Source organism: Schistocerca cancellata, chromosome 1 (genome assembly GCF_023864275.1).
Source record: "Schistocerca cancellata isolate TAMUIC-IGC-003103 chromosome 1, iqSchCanc2.1, whole genome shotgun sequence".
NCBI classification, from domain to species: Eukaryota; Metazoa; Arthropoda; class Insecta; order Orthoptera; family Acrididae; genus Schistocerca; species Schistocerca cancellata.
In genome coordinates this window covers 885,875,231-885,903,142 of record NC_064626.1, presented here as the reverse complement: position 1 = coordinate 885,903,142, position 27,912 = coordinate 885,875,231, and the positions used below count along the sequence as shown (strand labels likewise).

Genomic DNA, 27,912 nt, shown 5'->3' with positions numbered 1-27,912 from the left:
AACTAAGTTAAATGAGTATTTATATTGAGAGGCAAGTCATTTACATAGAACAGGAATAAAATGGGTCGAAGGATTGAGCCTTGAGGAAAACCTTGTGACACAGTTTTTCCACTCGAAGAAGGGATCCACTCCATTTGATTTGATTCCTAGCTTTTGTTTCCTCTGCAAGAGATATCATTCAAACCAATCCCTTATTCCATACCTGTTGAGTTTGAAAAGCAACAGGGCATGGTTTACAGAGGCGAATGCTTTTGTAAGATCACAGAATATACCAGAGAAGTATTTTGGTGACTATGCACATTTAAAAAAATATATTACAAACACTGCATTAAAATTGCTTTATTTGTAAAATAGTTTGTAATACTCTATATACGACGCCAATAATATTTTCTGAACAACCTTTTTGCGTAATTGATGTCAGTACGGTCGAACTCTTGTAAAGACTCGCATAACGATACCTCATCAATTCTGAATGTAAGTTAATCTCTGGTATTCGCGAAATTTTCGAATACGGAATAATGCCCTTTTAAATAAATATTTCCTCCCACAGGCAGTACGAGAAACCTGTGCTAATGGAGAAGGCTGATGAAGCAAACAGTCCCAAAGATGCATGGATGGTACTATTGCCATAACCTATATACTTAATATGAGTGTTTCAAAATCAAATGTAATTTGCAGAACACTTTGCTTTTCAGATACGTCCATGTGAAATTTATGATGATGAATATAGCGACTGTGCGAGCTTTAAAGGAAGATTTCATCAATATTTCGTTTTCGGAAAATTCGTTGACTGTTCTCAGTGGAAACACGATTATGAAAACTGTGTCCGCTGGAGAGACAGCAAAAATTTTAAAGCATGCGTAAGTAATACCGTTTAGCATAAATAAACCTTCAGGTGTATTCAAAATTAATATCACCAATTTAGAAGTTCAACCTGTAGGTAGAACAAACACGCGAAACAGGTGCTTACATAACCTTTTACAAAAGGCCTCATCTGTAATCAAAACCAAATGCTTTATTATTTTGTGTGGGGGGTGGGGGGCAGGTAGTTATAAATTTTACTCATATTTGGTGTAACTCTGGTGTGTCTGTATAATTTATTGTGGATAATAGTGAGCTAATGACGCTGCAAACAACACAGAATTGTGTATTTCGTTTGTAATTTAAAAAGAAGTCCTAATTGAAACTGCCAGCCAAAAATAAATGTTCATACCATATTATCTTGTTGCTATGCCCACCAACCACAGGCCTAATTTAAATTCCTGTAAGAACACTAACTTGCAAAATGTAAGTTGAACTTGCTATGTTGTAATTAAGGAATGCAAAACAAACCCAACATCTTCCAAAGAAACAAATCACAGAAATAACTTTTGTAGTAAGCTGCATGTATAAATGTTGTTTCCTTCCTAACACATACTGCAGATGAAAAGCTTTTGGGTTTCCACCTGAATATAAGGCTGAAACTATGCAAAATTATAATACACCTTCTTCACTTTATTTTCAGGGGTGTGTTTACTGTAATATTTCATACAGTAATTTAAGACTTATTTTAGTAATTTGTTCCACATTTGTGTCCTTAACAAGGAGGAGGTGCAGTGGTAGGACATGGATGTATATTTGGTAGGAGGCTGCTCTCCTTAATCACTTAAGGCAAATGCCAGAATGGGTCCTTCAAAAAGATACAGCCAATTACATTCCCCATTCTTCCTCAGTTCAAGCATGTGCTCTGCCTCTAATGACCACATTGTCAACACGACAGTAAAAACTAATTTTTCTTCTTTTACTTATACAGTAAAATGTGCCCACTGACTTGCTGCAGGTTAAGACATTTTATGGTGTTGCATACCCTCAATTTTGAGAAAGTGGTATGCAACTAACCTTTCATATCTGGTCAGCATGACATTTCCTCAAATTTTGTAATAAGCTTGATCTCAAGTTCTTTACCTTAGCTGTGCCACTACTGAAACATTAAAAATTTTAGGGGACATTTTACTGTTATTCTTTGAACTTTTCAAGGTCTGAAATTAGATGTGATTGATACAAGTTCCACACTGACCAGGAATAGTCCAGAAAAGGACTAAGGCACACTTTATCTTGCTTCACTTTCCTTTAGAAGTCTCATTATGCAGAAGACCATATTTGCCTGACAAATAAGAACCTCATGCATTTTACTCTCCCATGTCGTCTGCGGACACTTGAAGTTAAAATGTACCCTAAGTTATACTTGAGCGTAATCTCTTACTTGTGTTGCTGAAAATTATGAGACTGCTGTTTAAGCCATTAAAACCTTACCAACTCATTTACAGTAAAAGGAATTCAGATATGATATTTGTTAAGTGACAGCCAAGAAATTGTACATAGCTTCCTTGTTCGTACTGTTGTGATTTCCTACTTGTTTGCTGAAAGACAGATTTTTAATGTGCATTATAATTCGACATACATCTAGACCTTGTCTGTCTTTGTTTTTAAGTGCTCATTGTCATCAGCATATATATAACATAATTTAGCATCTTGACACCAAAATGATATGTTGGTTTATCATGAAATTAGGGCCACTATCTCTTCTCAGATCAAAAATTGGTGCGTTGCTGATACGATAGTGTTCATGCATTAAACACTAAGAAATGAAAGTAAGGCAGTTACAGGTTACTGGACACACACTGAATCGAATGAAACTCACTTGCTCCCTTATCAGTGCACATCAGGAAATACATCTGCACACAGCTTGGACGTTGGTGCATTTTGTTGTACCAGATTTTGTCATTTGCAAAGTGTAATAAGAGTGGCAGTACTTCAGTAACACCCCATTATGAGAATTTAATAATAATAAATTAAGGATACACTTAGTACTACGTGTTTATGTCGTAATTTCAAACAGAAGAAAATGCCGAAATTGGTTTCATTTATTCTTGCAGGATGAGCTAATAAAAAGCGAGAAGAAGCGCCGATATGAACGCTTGAAGGCACATATCGACAACGACATTTGGGAGAAAAGGGATGCACCTCCAGAAGACTGGAATAAACCTCTTCCAGAATGGATGCAGAATGAGTACAAAGACACGTACTTAGCACATAAAGCGAAAGAACTTAATGATCCAAAAGCTTTCAAAGAACCAGAAAGAACATTGTGTGTGATATCGTGAAATTTACGTTAAACCAATGGTTAAACTGACTGTCGCTCATTATTATAGTGTGAGAGGGTTAATGTCGTCCACGTGGAAAAAATTACCCTCCACTAAATAATTTTAGCGAACAAATAAATTATTAAAACCTATCTAATTCATTTCTTTTACCATTGCTTGGCAAACTGTATGTGGGAAGCACTTGCGCATATTTTACCAGCGCACGCCTCGCGTTAAATTTCATTCGTATACATAATGTACGCATTTACAAAATCATAATCTCGATCATAACAGCATTGCTGGCATCTGTTGTGCCTGTGTCATCCAATAACAAAAACACATTCACATGCATCAAATCGAGCACAGCACGAAACATTTGAAAGAACAATTCCCAGCAGGAGTACCAACTGGCAAAAGCAAACAAGTTCGTAAAATCACTGGAAACAGCTGATATAGCGATTTTATCATGAAATACATGCGTGAATAGCCAAAATAAGTACGCTGCAAACTTTTCTAGTGTTTAGCGTGAGAAAGTACTAACTTGCGCGAAACGTGACTATCGAGTACGATTCCGACCCGCGTCTTACGTAAGGTTGGCTGTATGAGTAGTGGTATAAACACTCAGAGTATAACACCAGTTTGAGCAAAACGATGCGTCAGTGAGGTGTTGTGTGTGGTTCTTGTTGAGAAGCAAGCAATACTGTCAAGTATTAGCAATGCTGCAGCTTTGAGATTCGTCACTTTCTGTACACCATTACCTCAAGTGCAGGCTTTGAAGTATCTGTCTTGCCGTCGAAACTTTGTTCTGGTTCTTTAGTGTTATGCCATGGCAGACACCGACGATTATCTGTCTGTTTACAAAAAGTTCTTCGATGATTTCGCGGCTACCGTGAATCCAGATGACCAATTGCCCGTTAGAGTTGCTGGATATTTTCTGCGTGAAGATGAAATTGTCGGAGAAATTGTTGACTGGACTCTACAGTACTTGAATCAGAAGTAAGTAATCATGTAGAAAGTTTCAAAGCTGTTAAATGACATTTCTCATATTCATAAAAGTTTACTACAAATAGCTGTTTCTTGTTCAAGAAAGTAAATGTTTCCCAAACAAGGAGGTTTTTTTATGTTGAAATTTGGTGGGTTTTAAGAGCTTTGTGTTTGCATTGTCGTTGATTTGCCTTGATAGTGATGTTTGGCTTGTGGTTCCATACTGGGAAATAAACTACATATGAGTGCTTGATTTTAGTAAAAACTGAACTTTCCACAAAATGTCATTACATTAGAAAAATCGGAAGTGCTCGTTTTTGTCTTGCGCACATGTGCTTAATGTCTGTACCCGTGTAAAATCTACTTATCAGTATTTGGTTAGGCGTTTGCTTTACAGTAGCATCTGAAAGAAAATGCATGAAGGCTGAGAACATTTTGGCTAGCATATTCGTTGCTGAAGACTTATTTCATCTGGATCTGTTTCATTTTGTTTACCACCAATCGATGAACGCAGATGTGCGGAATGGGTCACAGCATTTCTGTGACGAAAGGTAATTTTGGATTTTGTTGATAGAACTAATGCAGTAATAACGAGAAGAAGCCACGGCTACTTCGTCAGGTTCAGAGATTTTGCAAGAAATGGCTATTGTATTGTAGCATTGTTATGTTAAAATTCCGTTAGTCGCTCAACAATTGCCAAAGGCGGAAATGCAGTTCACAGGAACTGGGAATTCTGCACATGAATTTGTGGCAGTTTTATTGAGTCATCCGAAGTTATCATTTCGCGTAGTGCCAGCGTTTCGGAACTGATAGAATGGAAATAGGTGGAAGACCGACTAATGCGTAGTATCATAATATCAGTTACACCGTATCGTATAATATTGGGAAGGAAGACTGCATCATTGCGGTTTACGAACAGTTCTTCCTTTTAAGTCATATTATCTCATCTACAGATTTTTTGAGGATGTACGAAGTACGGTACCTGAGATTTTTGCGCGAGAATTGTGTGAAAAATCCATACTGTTCGACGGGAGACCAGCAAGGTATATGTCGCGTAAAATATTTAACACAAGGATTTCATGAAGTAAGAATTAACCGCGATACCGTACGTACGTGTGTGTGTGTGTGTGTGTGTGTGTGTGTGTGACGGTGATAGTGCCCCCATCTACTACCCTTTTCTACCGAAAATCTTGGCTATGTTAACAGAACATCAGAGCTCAACATGTTACCTTGGAAATTTAAGTTTTTTTGTGAGCATAGTCGCTCGCACGACGAGGCACTTGATCAGTCAGTAAAAATCCGGCTGACAGATTACGAAAAATACTGTCGCCTCTTCGTAACAACTGTTACTTGCAGCATGAAATAAAAATAGGTAAAACTGATAAATTTTGAAACTTTTTTGTTGGCACCTCTGTCGCAATGGAGTCATTGTGTGACAAAATTAGTGCTATCTATACAAATTTTGAATGTGCCTTCAAAGCCGTGTTATGAGCAAAATCAACTCAGAAAACAACCAAATGCAACTGTTGTCACTGATATCATTCCTATCAAAGTTATTACGGGACAGTATTAGACACGTTAGTGCTTTGTATGTATGCAAGAAGCCGTCTTCACCGTCAGGAATGTTATCCACACAGTGGGTAAGTTGCAAACTATAAATAAAAAAGTGTGGGTTTCAATTTTTAGCCGACCCGAGTTTTTCTTCCAATTTCTGGCAATGATTTGTGATTAGGACAGATATCAGGCTGCGCTGTGATTTAGAATCCACGTTGAACTATAGGTCTCCCTAGAACTTGTTGGGTACCGCAGTTTGAAAGGTCGTAGGAATGCTGGATCCCACCACCAGCTCCATGACTAGTAAAGGCCTGTAGCGTTCAAACTAGCCTTCGGGTGGACGACATTTCATTGTGACGTGCAATGCCTTTGTATCTGGAGATCAGGTAATACAGTGAACAAAGGTCTTCACTTTGAGGTGATCTTTAAGAATTTGGAGTCTCCCATTCAGTAGGATGAAACACACTTACCTCCATTAATTTCCATCCAGCAGCAGTATACTTCACAGCGACCGATTAAAATTAACTGCGTGAGCGAGAAGCGCCTTGCCGATAGCCTTTATGCCTGTCTTGGCCGCCTTATGATTTAGCTACGTGCAGTCTTCCTCACGCACTGCAAACATTTTTCGAGTTACCAGGCCATTGTCAGCGCACTGAAAACGTGCCGATTTATCTGTATTTAGCTACGTCACCTGTCGATGGCAAGAGCTGCCATTTAGGAACGTGTCGTCAATCTCTTTGCTGCAGTTCGTGTGCGGGCAGTTAGAAACACACAGAAACATATTGTAGCTTCTTCACCTGAATCTTTGTGTGAAAACTGTACTTACACCATTAAAAAGTAAATGTCCTTCTTAGGGCTGATGGTACCCGTATAATAACACGTCTAAAATTGTGGCTCTGCAAATGTTTCTGAAATGCAATAATAGTGGTTCTCTGAACATTTTTCGAGAAGACCTAAAAGTAACTCTGTCACCCTGAAATGCGAAATACCGTTGCACATTCAACGATTGCTGCACAAGACAGGGCGTAAGCAGTCTCATTGTGAAAGGTGCCTACTAGGAAGATGTCCTCGTTTTGCTCTAGGTTTCCGTGCCCAATAATTGGCACTTAAATTTTTCTTGATCCTCAGTGAGGCTTCATTTGCATGGAAAAATTTTAATTCAATGCAGTCCCCCCAACATCGATATTTTGTGCTGGTTACTTGATAGTCGTGACTGGTTCCGCTGTTTAACTGCCGATCGTGCTGTCAATCTCGTCTGGACTCGAATCTGTTGACGCACACATTTTATAACTTCCATATTTGTTAATTGTCATCTGTCTGTTTTTTCACAAAGTACTTTTGTGTTTTGTTACAATTGTCCTTTAATAAATGTATCGCCTGTAAGCAGTTTCTGGCAGCTGTAAACATTAGCTGCTAGTTCCTCTTCATACGCTTAACGTTTGTAACTGTTTTCTGTGGTAGATTTGTCTTACGACAGATATCGGTCGGACGTTCCCCACTTAAACATTGTAGTAACACGCAATGAACGGAGGACCTATGTAACAATGAGCCAGATGGCTTGGGGAGAGGGTGTCAAGCATAGACTGAACACCAGCCTCACTTATAAGATTGGAAAGATCAGTTCTACGCCACACTAAGACAGTCATCATCGTTGTTGTTGTTGTTGTCGTCTTCAGTCCTGAGACTGGTTTGATGCAGCCCTCCATGCTACTCTATCCTGTGCAAGCTTCTTCATCTCCCAGTACTTACTGCGACCTACATCCTTCTGAATCTGCTTAGTGTATTCATCTCTTGGTCTCCCTCTACGATTTTTACCCTCCACACTGCCCTCCAACGCTAAATTTGTGATCCCTTGATGCCTCAGAACATGTCCTACCAACCGGTCCCTTCTTCTTGTCAATTTGTGCCACAAACTCCTCTTCCTCCCAATTCTATTAAATTCCTCCTCATTAGTTATGTGATCTACCCATCTAATCTTCAGCATTCTTCTGTAGCACCACATTTCGAAAGCTTCTATTCTCTTCTTGTCCAAACTATTTATCGTCCATGTTTCACTTCCATACATGGCTACACTCCATACAAATACTTTCAGAAACGACTTCCTGACACTTAAATCTATACTTGATGTTAACACATTTCTCTTCTTCAGAAACGCTTTCCGTGCCATTGCCAGTCTACATTTTATATCCTCTCTACTTCAACCATCATCAGTTATTTTGCTCCCCAAATAGCAAAACTCCTTTACTACTTCAAGTGTCTCATTTCCTAATCTAATTCCCTCAGCATCACCCGACTTAATTCGACTACATTCCATTATTCTCGTTTTGCTTTTGTTGATGTTCATCTTATTCCTCCTTTCAAGACACTCTCCATTCCGTTCAACTGCTCTTCCAAGTCCTTTGCTGTCTCTGACAGAATTACAATGTCATCAGCGAACCTGAAAGTTTTTATTTCTTCTCCATGGATTTTAATACCTACTCCAAATTTTTCTTTTGTTTCCTTTACTGCTTGCTCAATATACAAATTGAATAACATCGGGGAGAGGCTACAACCCTGTCTTACTCCCTTCCCAACCACTGCTTCCCTTTCATGTCCCTCGACTCTTGTAACTGCCATCTGGTTTCTGTACAAATTGTAAATAGCCTTTCGCTCCCTGTATTTTACCCCTGCCACCTTTAGAATTTGAAAGAGTATTCCAGTCAACATTGACAAAAGCTTTCTCTAAGTCTACAAATGCTAGAAATGTAGGTTTGCCTTTCCTTAATCTATTTTCTAAGATAAGTCGTAGGGTCAGTATTGCCTCACGTGTTCCAACATTTCTACGGAATCCAAACTGATCTTCCCCGAGGTCGGCTTCTACCAGTTTTTCCATTCGTCTGTAAAGAATTCGCGTTAGTATTTTGCAGCTGTGACGTATTAAACTGATAGTTCGGTAATTTTCACATCTGTCAACACCTGCTTTCTTTGGGATTGGAATTATTATATTCTTCTTGAAGTCTGAGGGTATTTCGCCTGTCTCGTACATCTTGCTCACCAGATGGTAGAGTTTTGTCATGACTGACTCTCCCAAGGCAGGCAGTAGTTCTAATGGAATGTTGTCTACTCCCGGGGTCTTGTTTCGACTCAGGTCTTTCAGTGCTCTGTCAAACTCTTCACGCAGTATCTTATCTCCCATTTCGTCTTCATCTGCACCCTCTTCGATTTCCATAACATTGTCCTTAAGTACATCACCCTTGTATAGACCCTCAATATACTCCTTCCACCTTTTTGCTTTTCCTTCTTTGCTTAGAACTGGGTTTCCATCTGAGCTCTTCATATTCATACAAGTGGCTCTCTTTTCTCCAAAGGTCTCTTTAATTTTCCTGTAGGCAGTATCTATCTTATCCATAGTGAGATAAGCCTCTACATCCTTACATTTGTCCTCTAGCCATCCCTGCTTAGCCATTTTGCACTTCCTGTCGATCTCATTTTGAAGACGTTTGTATTCCCTTTCGCCTGTTTCATTTACTGCGTTTTTATATTTTCTCCTTTCATCAATTAAATTCAGTATTTCTTCTGTCACCCAAGGATTTATACTAGCCCTCGTCTTTTTACCTAATTGATCCTCTGCTGTCTTCACTACTTCATCCCTCAAAGCTACCATTCTTCTTCTACTGTATTTCTTTCCCCCATTCCTGTCAATTGTTCCCTTATGCTCTCCCTGAAACTCTGTACAACCTCTGGTTTAGTCAGTTTATCCAGGTCCCATCTCCTTAAATTCCCACCTTTCTGCAGTTTCTTCAGTTTTAATCTACAGTTCATAACCAATAGATTGTGGTCAGAGTCCACATCTGCCCCTGGAAATGTCTTACAATTTAAAACCTGGTTCCTAAATCTCTGTCTTACCATTATATAATCTATCTGAATCCAGTCAGTATCTCCAAGCTTCTTCCATGTATACAACCTTCTTTTATGATTCTTGAACCAAGTGTTAGCTATGATTAAGTTATGCTCTGTGCAAAATTCTACCAGACGGCTTCCTTTTTCATTTCTCTCCCCCAATCCGTATTCACCCACTATGTTTCCTTCTCTCTCTTTTCCTACTCTCGAATTCCAGTCACCCATGACTATTAAATTTTCGTCTCCCTTCACTACCTGAATAATTTCTTTTATCTCATCATACATTTCATCAATTTCTTCATCATCTGCAGAGCTAGTTGGCATATAAACTTGTACTACTGTAGTAGGCATGGGCTTTGTGTCTATCTTGGCCACAATAATGCGTTCACTATGCTGTTGGTAGTAGCTTACCCGCACTCCCATTTTTTATTCATTATTAAACCTACTCCTGCATTACCCCTATTTGATTTTGTATTTATAACCCTGTATTCACCTGCCACCGAACTTCACTAATTCCCACTATATCTAACTTCCATCTATCCATTTCCCTTTTTAAATTTTCTAACCTACCTGCCCTATTTAGGGATCTGACATTCCACGCTCCGATCCGTAGAATGCCAGTTTTCTTTCTCCTGATAACGACGTCCTCTTGAGTAGTCCCCGCCCGGAGACCCGAATGGGGGACTATTTTACCTCCGGAATATTTTACCCAAGAGGACGCCATCATCATTTAATCATACAGTAAAGCTGCATGCCCTCGGGAAAAATTACGGCTGTAGTTTCCCTTGCTTTCAGCCGTTCGCAGTACCAGCACAGCAAGGCCGTTTTGGTTAGTGTTGCAAGGCCAGATCAATCAATCATCCAGACTGTTGCCCCTGCAACTACTGAAAAGGCTGCTACCCCTCCGTTGTGGTTGCACCTACGGTACGGCCATCTGTATCGCTGAGGCACGCAAATCTTCCCACCAACGACAAGGTCCATGGTTCATGGGGGTAGGACAGTCATCATATGGAAACGAAATCAAGTGTCATCGTTGTTTCGTGGACATCAAAGGGCGCAATATCAATGTGCGGGTAAATCTGATTGTTATAGAACGATTACTCAACACGAAATAGGTTGATTATGTCTTGACATTCTGGCTCATGAAAGATATGCAGTGACGAGTATATAAAATAAATGAATTTAAGATGGACGTTACACTCCAGTGAGCAGGGACAGGGGCATGTCGAGTAGCTACAGCACTGAATGATTGCTACCCTGTTCGGACTGCTTAGTGTTGGCTGTATGCTGGACCACTGTAACGGACGTTGACCACTCTTGCGTCGACAGTTCGACGCTGCTGTGTCGGATCCACGGCCTAGAAACCTCAGATGCCTCTGACTACAAGAAGCTTGCAACGCAGTCACTGGCGAACTGGGCAGAACCGAAAATTGCAGGACCATCTCATCAGCTATGACCTGTGAAGTCATTAAGATGACTGTCGCTCCTATTTCAAGCGTCCCAACATCCAGCGCAGCCACGTGAAAAAGAAAACCATGGGCATCGTAAACTACACTAGATCTCTACAGCTCAAAGGAAATCTTCAGTACCAAAAACCCACGCACAGCTCGAAAACCAGTACCGCAAATTTCACTTGACCTATATAGCTCAAACGAATCCCTTGATTCCAACAAACCAGCACACAAATCAGAACCCAATAGTATAAATTTTAACGGCATCAGCGATATTAAACCAATATCCACGGCATCTACCGACGACAATTACAAAAAACTAATAAGAAAAACCCCGAAATTCATTAAAATTGCATAATTACTAATTTCCTTACACACAAACAACTGTAAACATAAATACACATAACATACATACTAGAATAAAAAGAAATAAAACTACAAAAGAATACTAACCAGAGCCACCAAAACCCAAATCTGGTCCTCTCTCTCTCTCTTAAATAACACCCACACCTACAAAACAAAAAATTCCCAGCATTCCCACTAAACACAATACCCAAAGTAAAATAAACAAAAAAATCTAATACTTCAAAAACCTAAAAGCTACTAACCGCCTCCCCCTCCCCCCCCCCCCCCCCCCACCAGACACCACCACCAAACAACCTCCAAAACGTATAAATCTAAAAACCCTCGTCCTACACATTTTCCCTACAGCTTTCAGAAAACTGCGAAATGGACAAAAATTATCCCGTACAATCTTCTTCCAGAGGTATCCATCTACATGTGACTACAGCATGGAAGAGCAGCTCCACCCGCTCCATAGAGCAGCACAACTCTCCCCAATACTTCCGTTATATTCGTATAAGCACCATTAGTGTAATCCTGAAACTGACTACTGTGATTCGCCATTAAGGGTTGAACCCGTGTTTCCCTAAATCACTGTATTAAAAAAAAGCATCAAACTGCAGTTGTACCCTCCTCAGTCAAATCCACTAATACCTGCTTCGTCCTACACTCAACAACCCGAAAAACGTCTGAAAACGCAGCCTCTGACACAGCAGCACTCACACAAGGACCACCTCTCCAAAATATCATTTTTCCAAATTGAGACTCGTCTATTTCCACTACAACCCCCCTCCCCCCCTCCTTCCCAAGTTCCCCTAATATATTCAGAGAAAACTTCCCGGCAAAAAGAACATCAGTCCAAAACACGACGGTCTCTACAAGTTCGGTCTCTTGCGCACAGAAATCGATATCGGCTGATAACAAAACAATTCTTTATTAAAACGATCTCACTACTGGTCAAACTAGAATTCTGGAACCAGGAACCCTGACGAATGGATCGCCCCATGTTATCCCGCTGACAACACCGCATATACAGGGACCTGGTCCGAGATGCAGCAGCGTGGTCAACTTCATATGCTGTCCGCACACAGGACACCGCACGTACTCCGCAATGAAACCAAACAGCTGTGAGAAATTTATTGTCGACAACATTATCTTCGCTAATTGCAAGAAACAATGACCTTATCGTAAATTTGTTATATCCATAACTGATAGAAAAATAAAAACAATATTAAATTTCCGACTATAAGAAACACATTGCACTAATAATACCAAACACAAACGTATCAGCGCAGTACGAGAAGTCAGAATAACTCCTTAACAAAACGGCACAAACTTTTCCAATGACAACCTCTCATTCTCAGCTAAGAACGTCAAATGACTCACAAAGTTGCCGAAGCCCCGACAGTGCCTCCCAGATTCAAGGAAAGAGGTTTGACGCATCGCGTCCAGTCTGGACGTCAAACTGCGCCTCTCTGCGCAACCAACGACCAAGTACCGCGCAGTGTCGGTACATCAAAGGAAACGGTTCGTTCGTGCCCGCTGCGTTTGGATGGCGTTCCTCGTTTTCCATCTCTATTGACTTGTGCATTCGCACACTGGAACATTACTGCGCACCATCGAACACACTGCTCCTTTCTGCCCTGGTCTGCGCTGCTCGCGTAAGAACTTCCAGACATAAACAACCAAGACAAGAGCGCCATAAAATACGACAGCCACTCCCCAGTTTCTCATATTCTTGTACACATTGAATGCGGCACCTTCCTGCCTCATTCATCTACATCTACATCTACATTTATACTCCGCAAGCCACCCAACGGTGTGTGGCGGAGGGCACTTTACGTGCCACTGTCATTATCTCCCTTTCCTGTTCCAGTCGCGTATGGTTCGCGGGAAGAACGACTGTCTGAAAGCCTCTGTGCGCGCTCTAATCTCTCTAATTTTACATTCGTGATCTCCTCGGGAGGTATAAGTAGGGGGAAGCAATATATTCGATACCTCATCCAGAAACGCACCCTCTCGAAACCTGGCGAGCAAGCTACACCGCGATGCAGAGCGCCTCTCTTGCAGAGTCTGCCACTTGAGTTTGTTAAACATCTCCGTAACGCTATCACGGTTACCAAATAACCCTGTGACGAAACGCGCCGCTCTTCTTTGGATCTTCTCTATCTCCTCCGTCAACCCGATCTGGTACGGATCCCACACTGATGAGCAATACTCAAGTATAGGTCGAACGAGTGTTTTGTAAGCCACCTCCTTTGTTGATGGACTACATTTTCTAAGGACTCTCCCAATGAATCTCAACCTGGAACCCGCCTTACCAACAATTAATTTTATATGATCATTCCACTTCAAATCGTTCCGCACGCATACTCCCAGATATTTTACAGAAGTAACTGCTACCAGTGTTTGTTCCGCTATCATATAATCATACAATAAAGGATCCTTCTTTCTATGTATTCGCAATACATTACATTTATCTATGTTAAGGGTCAGTTGCCACTCCCTGCACCCAAGTGTCTATCCGCTGCAAATCTTCCTGCATTTCGCTACAATTTTCTAATGCTGCAACTTCTCTGTATACTACAGCATCATCCGCGAAAAGCCGCATGGAACTTCCGACACTATCTACTAGGTCATTTATATATATTGTGAAAAGCAATGGTCCCGTAACACTCCCCTGTGGCACGCCAGAGGTTACTTTAACGTCTGTAGATGTCTCTCCATTGAGAACAACATGCTGTGTTCTGTTTGCTAAAAACTCTTCAATCCAGCCACACAGCTGGTCTGATATTCCGTAGGCTCTTACTTTGTTTATCAGGCGACAGTGCGGAACTGTATCGAACGCCTTCCGGAAGTCAAGGAAAATGGCATCTACCTGGGAGCCTGTATCTAATATTTTCTGGGTCTCATGAACAAATAAAGCGAGTTGGGTTTCACACGATCGCTGTTTCCGGAATCCATGTTGATTCCTACATAGTAGATTCTGAGTTTCCAAAAACGACATGATACTCGAGCAAAAGACATGTTCTAAAATTCTACAACAGATCGACGTCAGAGAGATAGGTCTATAGTTTTGCGCATCTGCTCGACGACCCTTCTTGAAGACTGGGACTACCTGTGCTCTTTTCCAATCATTTGGAACCTTTTGTTCCTCTAGAGACTTGCGGTACACGGCTGTTAGAAGGGGGGCAAGTTATTTCGCGTACTCTGTGTAGAATCGAATTGGTATCCCGTCAGGTCCAGTGGACTTGCCTCTGTTGAGTGATTCCAGTTGCTTTTCTATTCCTTGGACACTTATTTCAATGTCAGCCATTTTTTCGTTGGTGCGAGGATTTAGAGAAGGAACTGCAGTGCGGTCTTCCTCTGTGAAACAGCTTTGGAAAAAGGTGTTTAGTATTTCAGCTTTACGCTTGTCATCCTCTGTTTCAATGCCATCATCATCCCGGAGTGTCTGGACATGATGTTTCGAGCCACTTACTGATTTAACGTAAGACCAGAACTTCCTAGGATTTTCTGTCAATCCTTGATCATCTCACCAGATACACTATATAGACCAAGGGATTTAGAGTTCTTCAGGTGTTGAATAGCGCGCGTAAGAGTATAGGTTCCGTTGTAAGTTTCTCAACTGTTTGACTTCCCGTGCTGTTGTTAGTACCAGAATACAACTTTTCATAGTAACTGTTTCCACGTTGCAACAGCTTCTTCCTCGTCTCCGATAGGGTTACCATTCTCTCGTCTACAACCCATGTATGGCGGCCGGCCGATGTGGCCGTGCGGTTCTAGGCGCTTCAGTCTGGAACCGCGTGACCGCTACGGTCGCAGGTTCGAATCCTGCCTCGGGCATGGATGTGTGTGATGTCCTTAGGTTAGTTAGGTTTAAGTAGTTCTAAGTTCTAGGGGACTGATGACCACAGATGTTAAGTCCCGTAGTGCTCAGAGCCATTTGAACCATTCGTACGGTGGTTTAACTCAACGGTGATGCCGTTTGGTTTCTTTAATAGATGGCGCACTTGATTGTGATCATGGTATTGTTCTATCTCATAACCAAGACCGTTAATGAAGTGTAAGACCTGACATGACGTACACATTCTGAAATTCACGTATTGTATAGATCTCTGTAGCGTCTCGAAGCATGCCAGAAATCTGTTTTTAGTTTTAATTAGGGCCTGCGTTTCGTTTTTTCTTGAAGATTTTCTGCTTGAGAATTGACAGGGACAGTGTATTGGAGATCGGGGCAGTTCATCCCGCTAGCTGTCAGTACCAACTATTTTAAATCAGACTAGAAGACTGGTAAACATAGGGACTAAGTACCTAAAGCGGCTCAGTGGGAGCTCCATTTGCACTTCATGGCTGTCGACCAGCTGGTTGAGCTTGCAGGAACATGCGACTCGCGTGGTGTAAGCAGTTGCCGTTAGATCGACGAGTGGAATGTGAATGAAGCCCGTTTTGGTTGTTGTAGCGTGCGCGCTTTGTACCCGTGCGGGAATGTTAATGAGTGTTTTGTCTGGCAGCCGCGTGGGCGGCAGTCCGTGTTCCCACGCAGCATCCCGCTTCCCAGGCCAGGGAACTGGGCTCCTTCTTCCCTGTCACCGCCGCTGTACGGCGGCAAGTGCGAGAAACTGCAAGCATCCGTTATAAGGCAGTCTGCGTGGAAGGAGTACACAACAGCTCAGTTTACTTTGTGCGGCCACGCGGACCATGTGGGACAAACACATTTGTCTGGATATTTATTTATTTCTTCATCTGTACTCTGCAAACCAGCGTGAAGTGCATGGCAGAGGATACGTCCCATTGTACCACTTATTAGGGTTTCACGTATGGAGCGCAGGGAGAATGTTTGAATGCCTCTGTCCTTGCAATAATCTTATTCTCGCGATCCCCATGTGTACGATACGTATGGGGTTATAACATATTCCTAGAGTCATCATTTAAAGACTTTTTGAAACTTTGTTAGTGGACTTTCTCGGGATAGTTTGCGTCTAGCTTCAAGAATCTGCCGGGTCAGTATGCTGCCTTCTTTGTTTATGTTCAATATCCTGTGTTAGTCCTGTATGCGACTGATGACCTCAAAAGTTAAGTTGCATAGTGCTCAGAGACAGAGTCCTATACGGTACGGGTTACACACACTTGAGCAACATTCTAGAACCGGTCGCACGAGTGATTTCATCTCCGATGTTGACTGGTTGCTCTTCCCCACTGCTACCAGTAAACTGTAGTTTGTGAACTGCTTTACGAACGACTGAGCCTATGTGATGATTCCATTTCATATTCCTACAAAGTGTTCCAGCCAGCTATTTGTATGAGTTGGCCAATTCCAGATGTGACTCATTGATATTATCGTCACAGTAAACTACATTTCTTCGTTTTGAGAAGTGCACAATTTTACGTTTTTCAACATTTAAAGTAAGTTCCCAAACTTTGCACCACTTTGAAATCTTACCAAAATCTGACTGAATATTTACGCAACTTCTTTCAGACAGTACGTCATTGTTGGATCATCTGCAAAAGTCTGAGATTATTATTAATATTGTCGGCAAGATCATTAATATGCAACATGAGCAGCAAGGATCCCAACACACTTCCCTGGGGCATACCTGAAATTACTTTACATTTGACGATGACTCTCCATCCTGACATGCTGCGTCCTACCTACCAAAAAGGTCCTCAAGTCACAAATTTCACTTGATACCCATATGACTGTACTTTTGACAATAAGCGCAGGTGTGGTAGTTGGTCAAATGCGTTTCGGAAACCAAACAACCAGCCGCAAATTCAGCGTAGAATCTGACAGGGATTCCATGGGGCCCCGGAGCTTTGTTCGGAATGATTTCAAGTCTTTCTCAACACCACTGACACTAATACTTCTATTATCCATATTTTCAGTGGTACGAAGATCAGCGACTACAACTGCTCCGTAAACCATATAAACGAGAAGAAAAGAAGAAAAATTACATTTACTACATAACACAATAAATTCTACCTATATAAAGTACTGACTAAAGTCTCAAATTAATCCAGTTCTAAATTAAAACTATCATCTGAATCCGGGTATCAGCCCGAAGTATGTTTGCTTAGCAAACCCCAGTCTCATGTTATGGTTCTCCGCGACACATGTTACTGGTTCCCAGATGCGATACCTGTCATTATATACCACACATATTCTTTGCTCTGTAATACACACTTTTGTGTATTTAGCGTATAGTGGTACGAAGTATACCGCAGTGGTTGTCTTGTACATAAAGCGGCCTATCACGTATTGATGTAAGATCTCGCGCTGTGTCCACCAAGAGGCACCCTCACGGGGCTCTGTTTCCCGCAACTCATGCAAGCTCCCTCCAGAACGTGACATCATTCTCGTGATCCCACTTTTATCCGAACCGTGTAGCGAGCAGTAATCAGGTGTTCCCCGCAACGGGTCTCAGTTTATTCGCATCCGTACACGCTGCAAATATTGTGCCTCGTGTTACGCGATATTGCTGCACACATACTTATTATCGTGGATTAATGATACATATATTATTATTACGTACAATGTGATTCTTACTAACTGTAATTTATATAATTTATATATTTTAATTTTTCACAGTTGTTAACGAAACACTATGGATACAGCAATACCAGATCAGTTGTTCAGCGTAATCGCTTCTCGCTTTCGCTCTCTTTCATGAACATTTTGTTAATTGTTCTGTACATGGACTTTTATTTAAATTTAGGTATTTCTATGAAGTGCTTTGGAAAGCCTCTTTCTTTCTGTGAAGGTCATTCATAAGTAAGACTCCTGCCTGCTTTGCCGTAATTTTTCTTGGTTTGTAGTACCGCGACAGCGCAACTGTTGTTACGAAATCAGTAATAGTTTAGGACTGCATTATGACTATTAAAGATTGATTCTTGAATGACGAAAATAACTGTAATTTAGATTTGTCGATTTAATAGGTGACGAACTTAAGTAAAAGACTATCTTTTGACAAAAGAACGCAAAAGACAGTTCTGTGAACCGTTCTAGGATTAATGAGTATCGTTTATGAACTTGTCTGCTGGCTAAAGAGCAACCGATAATCACTCTCTCTCTCTCTCTCTCTCTCTCTCTCTCTCTCTCTCTCTCTCTCTCTCTGTGTGTGTGTGTGTGTGTGTGTGTGTGTGTGTGTGTGTGTGTGTGTGTGTGTGTGTGTCAATTTGCAACAGTGCGCACCCTGGGCAGGTAGCATTGTTGGACTGTGAGGATTGGGGAAATCGGATTGCGCTCATACGTTGCCGATCTGTAATACCGGTATGCACTAATCAGTCACAATATTATGACCACCTACCTAATAGCCGATACGTCTATCTTTGGCACGCATAAAATCGGCGACGCGTCGTGGCATGGCAGCAGTGAGACTTCCGTAGGCCGTTACACACACGTCACCTAATTCCCGTAAATTTTGGGGAGGGGTCGATGAGCTCTGATGCCACATTCGATCACATCCAACATATGTTCGATCGGATTCAGATCTGGCGTGTTGGGAGCCAGCATGTCAACTGGAACTCGCCACTGTGTTCCTCGAACCACTCCATCACACTCGTGGCCGTGCGACATGGCGCATTATGTCCTTGAAAAATGTTACTACCGTCGGGAAACATGATCGTCATAAAGGGGTATAAGTGGCCTGCAACCAGTGTACTGTACTCCTTGGCCGTAATGGTGCCTTGCACGAGCTCCGCTGGACCTGTCGATACACACGTAAATGTGTCCCAGAGCGTAATATAGCCGCCGCCAGCTTGTCTCCGTCCCGCAGTATAGGTGTTAAGGAGCTGTTCCCCTGGAAGACGAAGGATGCGCGCCCTCCTGGCGGCATGATGAAGAAGGTATCGGGATTCAGCAGACCATGCAACGCTCTTTCACTGCGCCAACGTCCAGCGCTGATGGTCACGTGCCCATTTCAGTCGTAGTTACCGATGTCGTTGCGTTCAAGCGCGATTGTACTCTGTCCAGCATTACTGTCTGATGTTAGTTCCGCCACAGTTCGCCGCCTGTCCCGTTTTTCCAGTCGGCTAACCTACGACGTCGGACATCTGTAACGAGTAGTGGCCGCCCATTGCCACGACCTCTGGTTGTGGTTTCACCTTGGTTTCGCCACGTGTCGAAGACACTGACCACAACACTCCTCGAACACCCGACAAGTTGAGCAGTTCCGAAATGGTCGTGCCGAGCCTCCGTCCATCACAATCTGCCCTCGATCAAGCTCAGACTGAGCGCGTGCTTTCCCTCCCCATTCTACCCACAGATAGCACGCTCACTGATACTACGTGCATCGTGCGTGTGGCTGACTAGAAATCAAATGGTTCAAATGGCTCTGAGCACTATGGGACTTAACATCTGTAGCCATCAGTCCCCTAGAACTTAGAACTACTTAAACCTAACTAACCTAAGAACATTACACACATCCATGCCCGAGGCAGGATTCGAACCTGCGACCGTAGCAGTCGAGCGGTGACCAGCAATCATTCCTCGCCACGTGACGCTGCTATCACCGGGGTGGGATTATATCGATAGTAGGAGGGTGGTCGTAATGTTCTGGCTGATCAGTGTATTTTCATGCCCGTGCGACATTAAGAGGTGTACGATACTAAAGAAATAAAGCACATTATATGCTCGACCAGAAGCTTTTTCATATTCAATAAAGACGCCTGCTACTCTCCTAGTTAAACTCCCACCGTCTTTATAGAATTTAATTCAGTATAAGAATTGTTGTCCAGATAATAATCGGGACAATTGGGGTTGAAACCCGCGTCTTCCGATCGATCCAGATTCAAGCCTTCTGTGGTTCACCTAAGTTAAGACGAATGTCGGGATGATTCCTTTGAAAAGGCCAAGGCCGATTTTCTTCAGTCGCTGTCCAATTTTAGTTTGACCCCATCTCTACGCAACGTAACCAATTCATCCTTCTTCCTTTTTGTGAAACTCTACAATTAATATGGTAAACTGCCGTCAGCTATTAAGTTATTTCTCAATAAACTTAGTATAAACTTTTATATCTTTCGTACAATAGACAAATTCGTTTGTATGACATTAATTCTGCCATTTAAAAATGTCACAACGGTTTGAAGAGACGTCCATTCATTTTAATGCAGCGGTACATGTGATGCTGCCTCGCAGTACTTACTAGACCGTGAATGTAGGACCATGCGTTTCTTCATGATGCATGGTCACAATGAGACTGCTAGGACGTGTGATATTGTGTTACTGAACACTTAAAAGTTCCAAATATTCATACTGCGAATTTACACTAGGCTATTACACAGAAAAATTAACGCGTCAATACGAAAGAGTTTTTTTAGTAACTTGGGACCGTGCGTTTCCTTGTTGGGTTTTTGTTGCTGTTGTCTGCATTTAGGAGACTGGTTTTATGCAGCTCTCCACGGTAGTCTATCCTGTGCAAGCCTCTTCATCTCTGCATAACTATTGCGACCATACCATCTGCTTAGTATGCTCAAGTCCTGGTGTCCATCTACAATTTGTAAACCTCTCTTCTCTCTGACCCCCTCCACCCCCACACACACCTTTCCCCTCCATTACCAAATTGACTATCCCTTGATGCCTCGGGATCCGTGGTATCAACTAGGCTTTCTTTTAGACAAGCTCTACTATAGATTTCTTTTCTCGCCGATTCTGTTCAGTGTCTCTCTCATCAGCTATTCGATCTACCCATTTAATCTTGAGCATTCTTCTCTAGCAGCACATTCGACAGTGTCTACTCTCTTCTTGTCCGTACTGTTCATCGTCCACATTTCACTTCCTTGCAAGGCTACATTATTGGCAAATGCATTAAGAAACGATTGTTTTACGGTTGCCATTCAGTATTTTATTAGGGCATCGTCTGTTATTTTGCTGCCCAACTAGCAAAGATCATCTGTAGCTGTTAATATCCCTTTTTTTTATTTAACTAGACAACACCTGAGATCTGCATATTTTGTGTTTTTTGAATGACATTCATTTGAGGCCTCACTAATAACGTAGACTCCCACATCCACAACTCTCACTTATTCCTGTAGTCGTTTGTCGTCCCGGGTTGCAATTACACGCTTTAAATGGTTTGTTAGAGGTGATCTTTTAACTTTTTAAATGACAAATAAAAACTTTGAGTATGCTTGGCCTATGGTTATACTACGCAACTAACAACATAAGATCGATGCACTATAATGCTTTGGTACCTCCATGGGTCAGTCCTCGACAAAAACAGTGCATCACAACCGTAGAACCATACATACATCTGTCGTCGCCAAAGCGTCTGCAAAGACTCTCACCACAACCACCCGCACAAGTGCCACTACCTTTCACCTGAGGCTGCTGTTTTTATCCCAGTGGGTAGTGACGTCACTCCCGTGGTGTCAGACAACTGCGTCAGAATTACGAAGTGTCTTACGGTTCAAGAATGCAGGTAATTCTATGTATCCAGATGACAGAGGGAATCGGTCACAAAATACTGGTTCTGGTCGCATGGACTTTGTGGTCGTAATATACTGTTTTAATCGGGTTAAAAAGGTGGAAAGGCCAAAAACATAGGAACATTGCAAGTAATAAGGCAAAATAAAAATCTAACAATGTTATCACGATCTACTTCAAATGATACCGTTTGATCAGAGGCTCACAAAATTGTATTTGGATTTCATTTAGGCAAAGTATAGTGTAAGTTATTGAGATGTCTTTGTCCATGTGTTAACTAGTTAATAGTAATTGAGATATTCTTTTAAGTGAAACTAGCCTAGCTTGAGACGTGAGGTATGATGATCTACTGATTCGACCGAAATACTTCAGTTGCTGCAAAGGGATTTTTCTAAGAAGGTGTCAAAATTAAGATGAGCAGTTTTCTATTGCGGGAATAGTTGATGGAAGCTAGGTTGTGTTCCAAAAATGAACAGCATAGAGACAGAAGTGATGACACTTTCAGCAGGACCTGACAATCATTTTGCAGTACAATGCTCAAGCAAGTACTGTCAAGCTGTTGCTGATTTGTTTGACTGATGGGGCTGCTAAGTGCTATACCACCTACTGCACTCCCCCGCCCTCGTAAGTTTAACTCGATTTCTAAACTGAAGGAAACACCTCACGGCATTCGCTTCAGAACCGCTACAAATTCGTCGCGGGCAATAGACCGCGCCGCTCGAACTGTCAACACAACTGGCACAGCTAAAAGTATCCTAATACTTCCACATCGCTGGCAACTGGTTATACCCAATGCTGGTGACTGCTTTGAAGGTCAGTAAAACTTTGAAACCCTTACCTATTTTGTACGAGCTGTAAATAAATAGTTGCCACTATTAAAGTTCCAACCCTCGTATTTATAATGCATTCTTCTCCTTGAAGTTCCCAAGAATAAGTGGTTCTTTCAATTATAAAATTTTAGAAAGCATTCTTTCCACGGAAAGTGAACAGCGATCTGCGTAAATTATTAAAATTCATTAAAATAGTCTCCATCGCAACAGATGTTTATTTTGATTGGCAACCGGTTTCGGTTTATAATTTAGACCACTTTCAGGCCGTAAACACTGCAATACAGTAGTAATACGTATTCAGAGGGATTTCTACACAAAGAGTGTAACGTGGAAAATAAAAGCTACAGGAATAACGAAACATGTTGCATCCATGATGGCGGCTGATGATGGACGGCGCAAGATCCGTAAGAACACGGAGGTCAGCTTCTGAATATGGGAGCATTACTCGAGAATGTGTACATTAAGCCATAATCCTCGCCTATCAGAGGCAACATTACATTATTTACAGCCAATTATGTTCCGGTACCCATTATGTGAGATATGTTACATTAAATGGTATAGTCGAAATTTACAAGAAAAATATACACCATTTAATGTAACATACCTTACGTAATGGGCGGGGCTCACCCTATAATTATATTGTCGAGTAAGGCTGGCTTATTCAGCTTCTGACATCCGTGTTCTAACGGATGTCCCTCCGTCCACCGCCGTCAGCCACCATCGTGAGCATAACATTTTATTATTTTAGCTTTTATTTTAGATGTTTTTAACCATGTTACCATCTTTTTATACAGAAATCCCTCTTAATATGTATTGCTGTGTAAGGCACTGCTTGCAGCCTGAAGATAGTCTAAATTGTAGACCGAATCTAGTTGCCTACCAAAATAAACCTTTTTTGCCATCGATAGTGTGTTACTCAATTTTAATCTTTCGCTTATCCAGTTTCGATCTTCTTAACTTGTATCCTTCTGTAATTTATTTCGTTTTAACTGCAGTTCGTAGCCAATAACTTACGGTGAGAGTCCATGTTTGCTCCTCGAAATGTCTGGTTAGTGTTATTAAAAATGTTGGAATCGTGTCGTGGATGCCATTGATAATGTACACTCTGCAGTGGGATTTGTTTACCTCGCTAGAAAATATCTCTGTAAGCGAGGAATACTGTTTTGCGGATGAGGCGATAGTACACAGTAGCGGAGTGATAAGGAACACTGACACTGGGAACTTGGCGAGCCTTGACAGGCTGCGTGACGCATAGTGGCGCTCTACACGCGTGCCACTAATTAGACTGTTGTGTATTGCGTCTTTTCTGCACAATGGCTGACCGAGTACTACGTTACTGACGTACTTGCCCTATTTGCCGGAAAAACTGTTTCCGTACGTAATTGCTTGGTATAAACAGCTGAATATTAAAGTAGTATCCGAACTATGCCCTCTTTGGCAGAAATAACTATTCCAGTACGTAATTCCTTTGTATAAGCAGCTGAATACCAAAGCAGTATCATAGGTTTGGTCCAAGTGACAAACGCAAATATTTGCAGTGCGTAAGTTAAAGTCCAGGGGCGTTGCCATCAGTAGTAGAGAAAGAAGATAGGACGAAGCAAAGAGTGATGATGTACAACAATAGGTGAAATAAAATAACTTCTTGGTTGACAGATTGCAGTAGTGGAGGGTATTAGCGTCGGCGTGCAACAAACTGTGGTTAACAAGGCTCTGCAGGTACCAACAAAAGCGTGCACATGGCGCTTGGTTGTTGCCATGAGTTGTTTGCATCTCCTCCTTGTGCTCCTTGCAGAATAATATTTTCCAGCTGCTTATAAGAGCACCTCATCATCCGTGCAAAAGGGTATGTATCTCTAATAAAATGGCAAGATAATAAGCCAGTTACGGTTTTGTTAACTGCTCACCACCCTAAAGATATGATTCGTCACAAGAAAAAATAGGGATGGTACAACCTCAGCTACAGTATATCCTGCTCTTCATCCTTAGCAGAGTACAGAGTTGTAATGGGAACTGTAGATCGGTTCGACCAACGGAGAAAAAGATATGCCATTGACAGTAGGTCACTCAATGGTCCTTCTTATCTTCTTTTGGACATGACAGTACTAAACAGTTTCATAGTGTGGAAGTATGATAATGGAGGAAAATGTGACAAACTTTCTTTTCACCTTGCTCTTGTAAGGCAGCTTTCAACTGGGTCAAGTGTAAAGAGACGGTGACGGCAAGCATTCACCACTAAAAACAATCCTGGAGTTTTTGGAGTTTTCCGTTTCATATCAGATCAAGGGAAATAAAATAAGATTACAGCACCGAATAAAATATATAGAGTAAAAAAAAAATTAGACACAAGTATGAACAAAAGGGACAAATAGAAATTCTCTACGCACATTGACCATAAGGCAAAACTGCTAAACGAATTTAAAAGTGTCCTGTCAATAAATGCGTGCACAAATCTATAGATTTGTAACAATGTAAAAATGGCAGTAAATACTCTTACTTAGTTTATCTGTTGCCAATAGAAAAAATACATAAAAGCGCCGAAACAAGGCACATAATGCACAATTGAAATAATTAACCAGTATGCCTTCAGCACTGCATCGCAGCAGCACACAGATGTGGGACTATGATGTCCCTGTGAACTCGGTGAAATAAATTTGCGTGTCCCGCTGGTAACAGAAGGGTTCAATTGTACTTTCACCGACTGAAGTTACGTTTGTGCTTGTCTTGTAATCGGTAGCAAAAAAAAAAAAAAAAAAAAAGGCGATGTTATTTTGGTTACTGTCACCACTACTGATACGGACATGCCTCCTACCAAAACGTTCACTCTCATGAGGTCACATCGCACGGAGATTCTTAAGAATGCGTCCAGTTTGTGCTAATAACTTTATAGTTCAGCGCCAGATTAACGTATGAGTGTGTGTCCACCACTAGAGCCGAATGTAGTATCGTCGAACCGTCGCCTATTTACTATATACAGGGTGACAAATGTTGAGCTATATGAAAAAATGTAAATTAGTTACAAACTACGGTGTGAACACACTTTATCCAGCATGTAGACGTCACTACAGATATTCTGATTTAGGTTATGACATGTTCTGTATGCCTGTCATCATTGACGATTATGTGACGCAAAGGAATAGCGAAATTATGTGTGACCCGCTGAAATGTCGGAACATCGATGCTGTCGGTGACCTCCTGAATGGCTGTTTTTAGCTCAGCAGTGGTTTTGAGGTTATTGCTGTAGACCTTGTCCTTAATATAGCCGTACAAAAAGGGCTTGCATGCATTCAGATCCATGTCAGTGGCCTCTGGGTACCTCAGAACCAGAATGCGATCGCCAAAGTGCTCCTCCAGGACATCAAAACACTCATGTTTCGAGGGGATCGAGAACCACATCTTGTCGAAACCAGGGTCACTTTGGATAAAATGGGGATGAAATCATCATCCGAAACCTTGACGTACCGTTCGGCAATCACCGTGCCATCAAGGAATATCGCACCGACTATTCTCTGACTGAACATTGCACACCACACACTCACCTGTTAAGGATTCTCAGTCCCCAAATGCGCCAATTTTGACATTCTTACGCGCTAATGGCCGGCAATAAGAGAGATGCGTCGTGGGCGCAAATGGGAAACCCTCGAGAGAATACGACACTCTTTTTGCGAAAGTTGAAATGAGAGAATTGCCATTTGTGGCCAGTTGCAGAACGATTGCTCTATCGCCAGTGTACATTTCGCGCAAGGACCGCGAAGGCAAGACAAGATAAGAGAAATAGGGCTCGTACGGAGGAATATAGGCAGTCCTTTTCCCCTCGCTCCATTTGCGATTGAACATGAGAGGGAATGACAAGTAGTGGTACGAAGTACTCTCCGCCATGTGCCATACGGTGGCCTGCTGAGTACGGATGTAGATGTAGAATAGCTACACGGGGCTTACGACTCTCCAGTTACGTGGCGTTTCGTGTTTGCGCAGTTAGCGCAATTGATCCATTTTTCCGTCGCGGTATACTGTCAGCTTCAGCATGATTTTCATTATAAGGAATTGAAAATTCTTCATTTCTAGGTGCTGTGATTCAAGTATTTTGGCTGAAAGAAACCTGGAAAAAACGCTGTATTCTTACTTCAACAACGAAGTTAAAAAGTTAACTACAACCCATCATTTGCATTTATTATGGTCGAGCGCAAGTTATGCGCAAATACAAAAACTAAACTAACAGTAAACACGCAAAAAAAAAAAAAAAAAACTAATCGCAGAGCGCTTGGCCAGGGTGGGTCCGATTTGTTTGTGCATCAGACGTAGATTTTGAGTTTTACGATGCTGCTGGCAGTTCATTTCACCGTCGAAGTGAAGTGATGTGCCGGCGACGGGATGCGGCTGCACTTGCCCGCAAGTGTACCCAATGAATAGCGCACCGCTTTCACACCAGCAGGAAGAGAAACAAATAACTCGCCCGACTGCATTAACTGTGTGGAATGATGCTTTTCTTGATGACGAGGTAATATATTTTGGCAGTGCGTCATTGGATATCTGTGTAGGCTGCGGCAGGTAGACTTTTACGCGTCCGCTGGCGTCACGTGTAGTGTACAGGAAGCGGTAACGGGTGTCCCTCTGCACGGCGAGGGGACGTTGTGTCGCAGCTTCCTTATCAGCGCCGCAACAAGTGGCAGGCAGCTCTGGCGCGCCAATACTGTTCCCGCCGGTTTCGGTGTCAGGGCACGGGCAGGTTCCCAGCGCGTGCCACCGAGAGAACGGCGTGTATTCCTATTTCTTTATTTGTTTTATTGTGAAGGGTAAACAACCAGCTTGTTCTAGTGTTGCCAGCGAAGTCGCGCATTGGTTACGACACGACACATCTCTGGGAGGAGAGATGGTCACTAAACAAAAAGAGTCAGAACAGGTACACGCCTAAAATGCGTAACCTGAAAAATACCATCTTTGCCCTATATAAAATGGGCAAAATTGGTAACTTATGCAAAGAGGACAGGAAAAAGTACAGGACCGAAATACAGACAGCTAAGCAGAGAGCCAGTGATGCTTTCATAAATTCGAGCACCAGATCCAAAGATAGAAAGGAGATAATAAACACAACAGCAGGGAAACATAAAACCAGGGAAGAAACTTCAATCTTGCTAAAAGTATTAAGTGAAATCGCGGTAAACAGCACTCACTGTGAAGCCCCTGCTACTAGACACCAAATGATGCATTTTCTGGACCTGAATAATTTACCTTTTAAGTAGAAAGAGATTATCTGCCAAACTGTATTCAGAGTAGTCACTAAACAAAGGAAGTTTTGATAGTGAAGACCTCTGTGGGGTATCTCATACACC

The 27,912-nt window shown here is 41.9% G+C and overlaps 2 protein-coding genes across 2 annotated transcripts in view; both read left to right on the top strand.

Moving 5' to 3' along the window:
- Positions 1-365: 365 nt before the first annotated feature.
- On the top strand, positions 366-3,274 carry LOC126162597 (UPF0545 protein C22orf39 homolog). The gene is made up of 4 exons (XM_049919208.1): positions 366-474; positions 551-617; positions 696-860; positions 2,916-3,274. Coding segments are annotated over exons 1-4 (462 nt in total). The 5' UTR covers positions 366-472; the 3' UTR covers positions 3,144-3,274.
- Positions 3,275-3,806: 532 nt separating this feature from the next.
- The window catches only part of LOC126190642 (calponin homology domain-containing protein DDB_G0272472-like), a 1,063,014-nt gene continuing 1,038,908 nt past the window's right edge, over positions 3,807-27,912 (top strand). The window contains 1 exon segment of the mRNA XM_049931066.1: positions 3,807-4,118. Coding sequence (XP_049787023.1) covers positions 3,949-4,118 — 170 coding nt within the window. The 5' untranslated portion in view covers positions 3,807-3,948.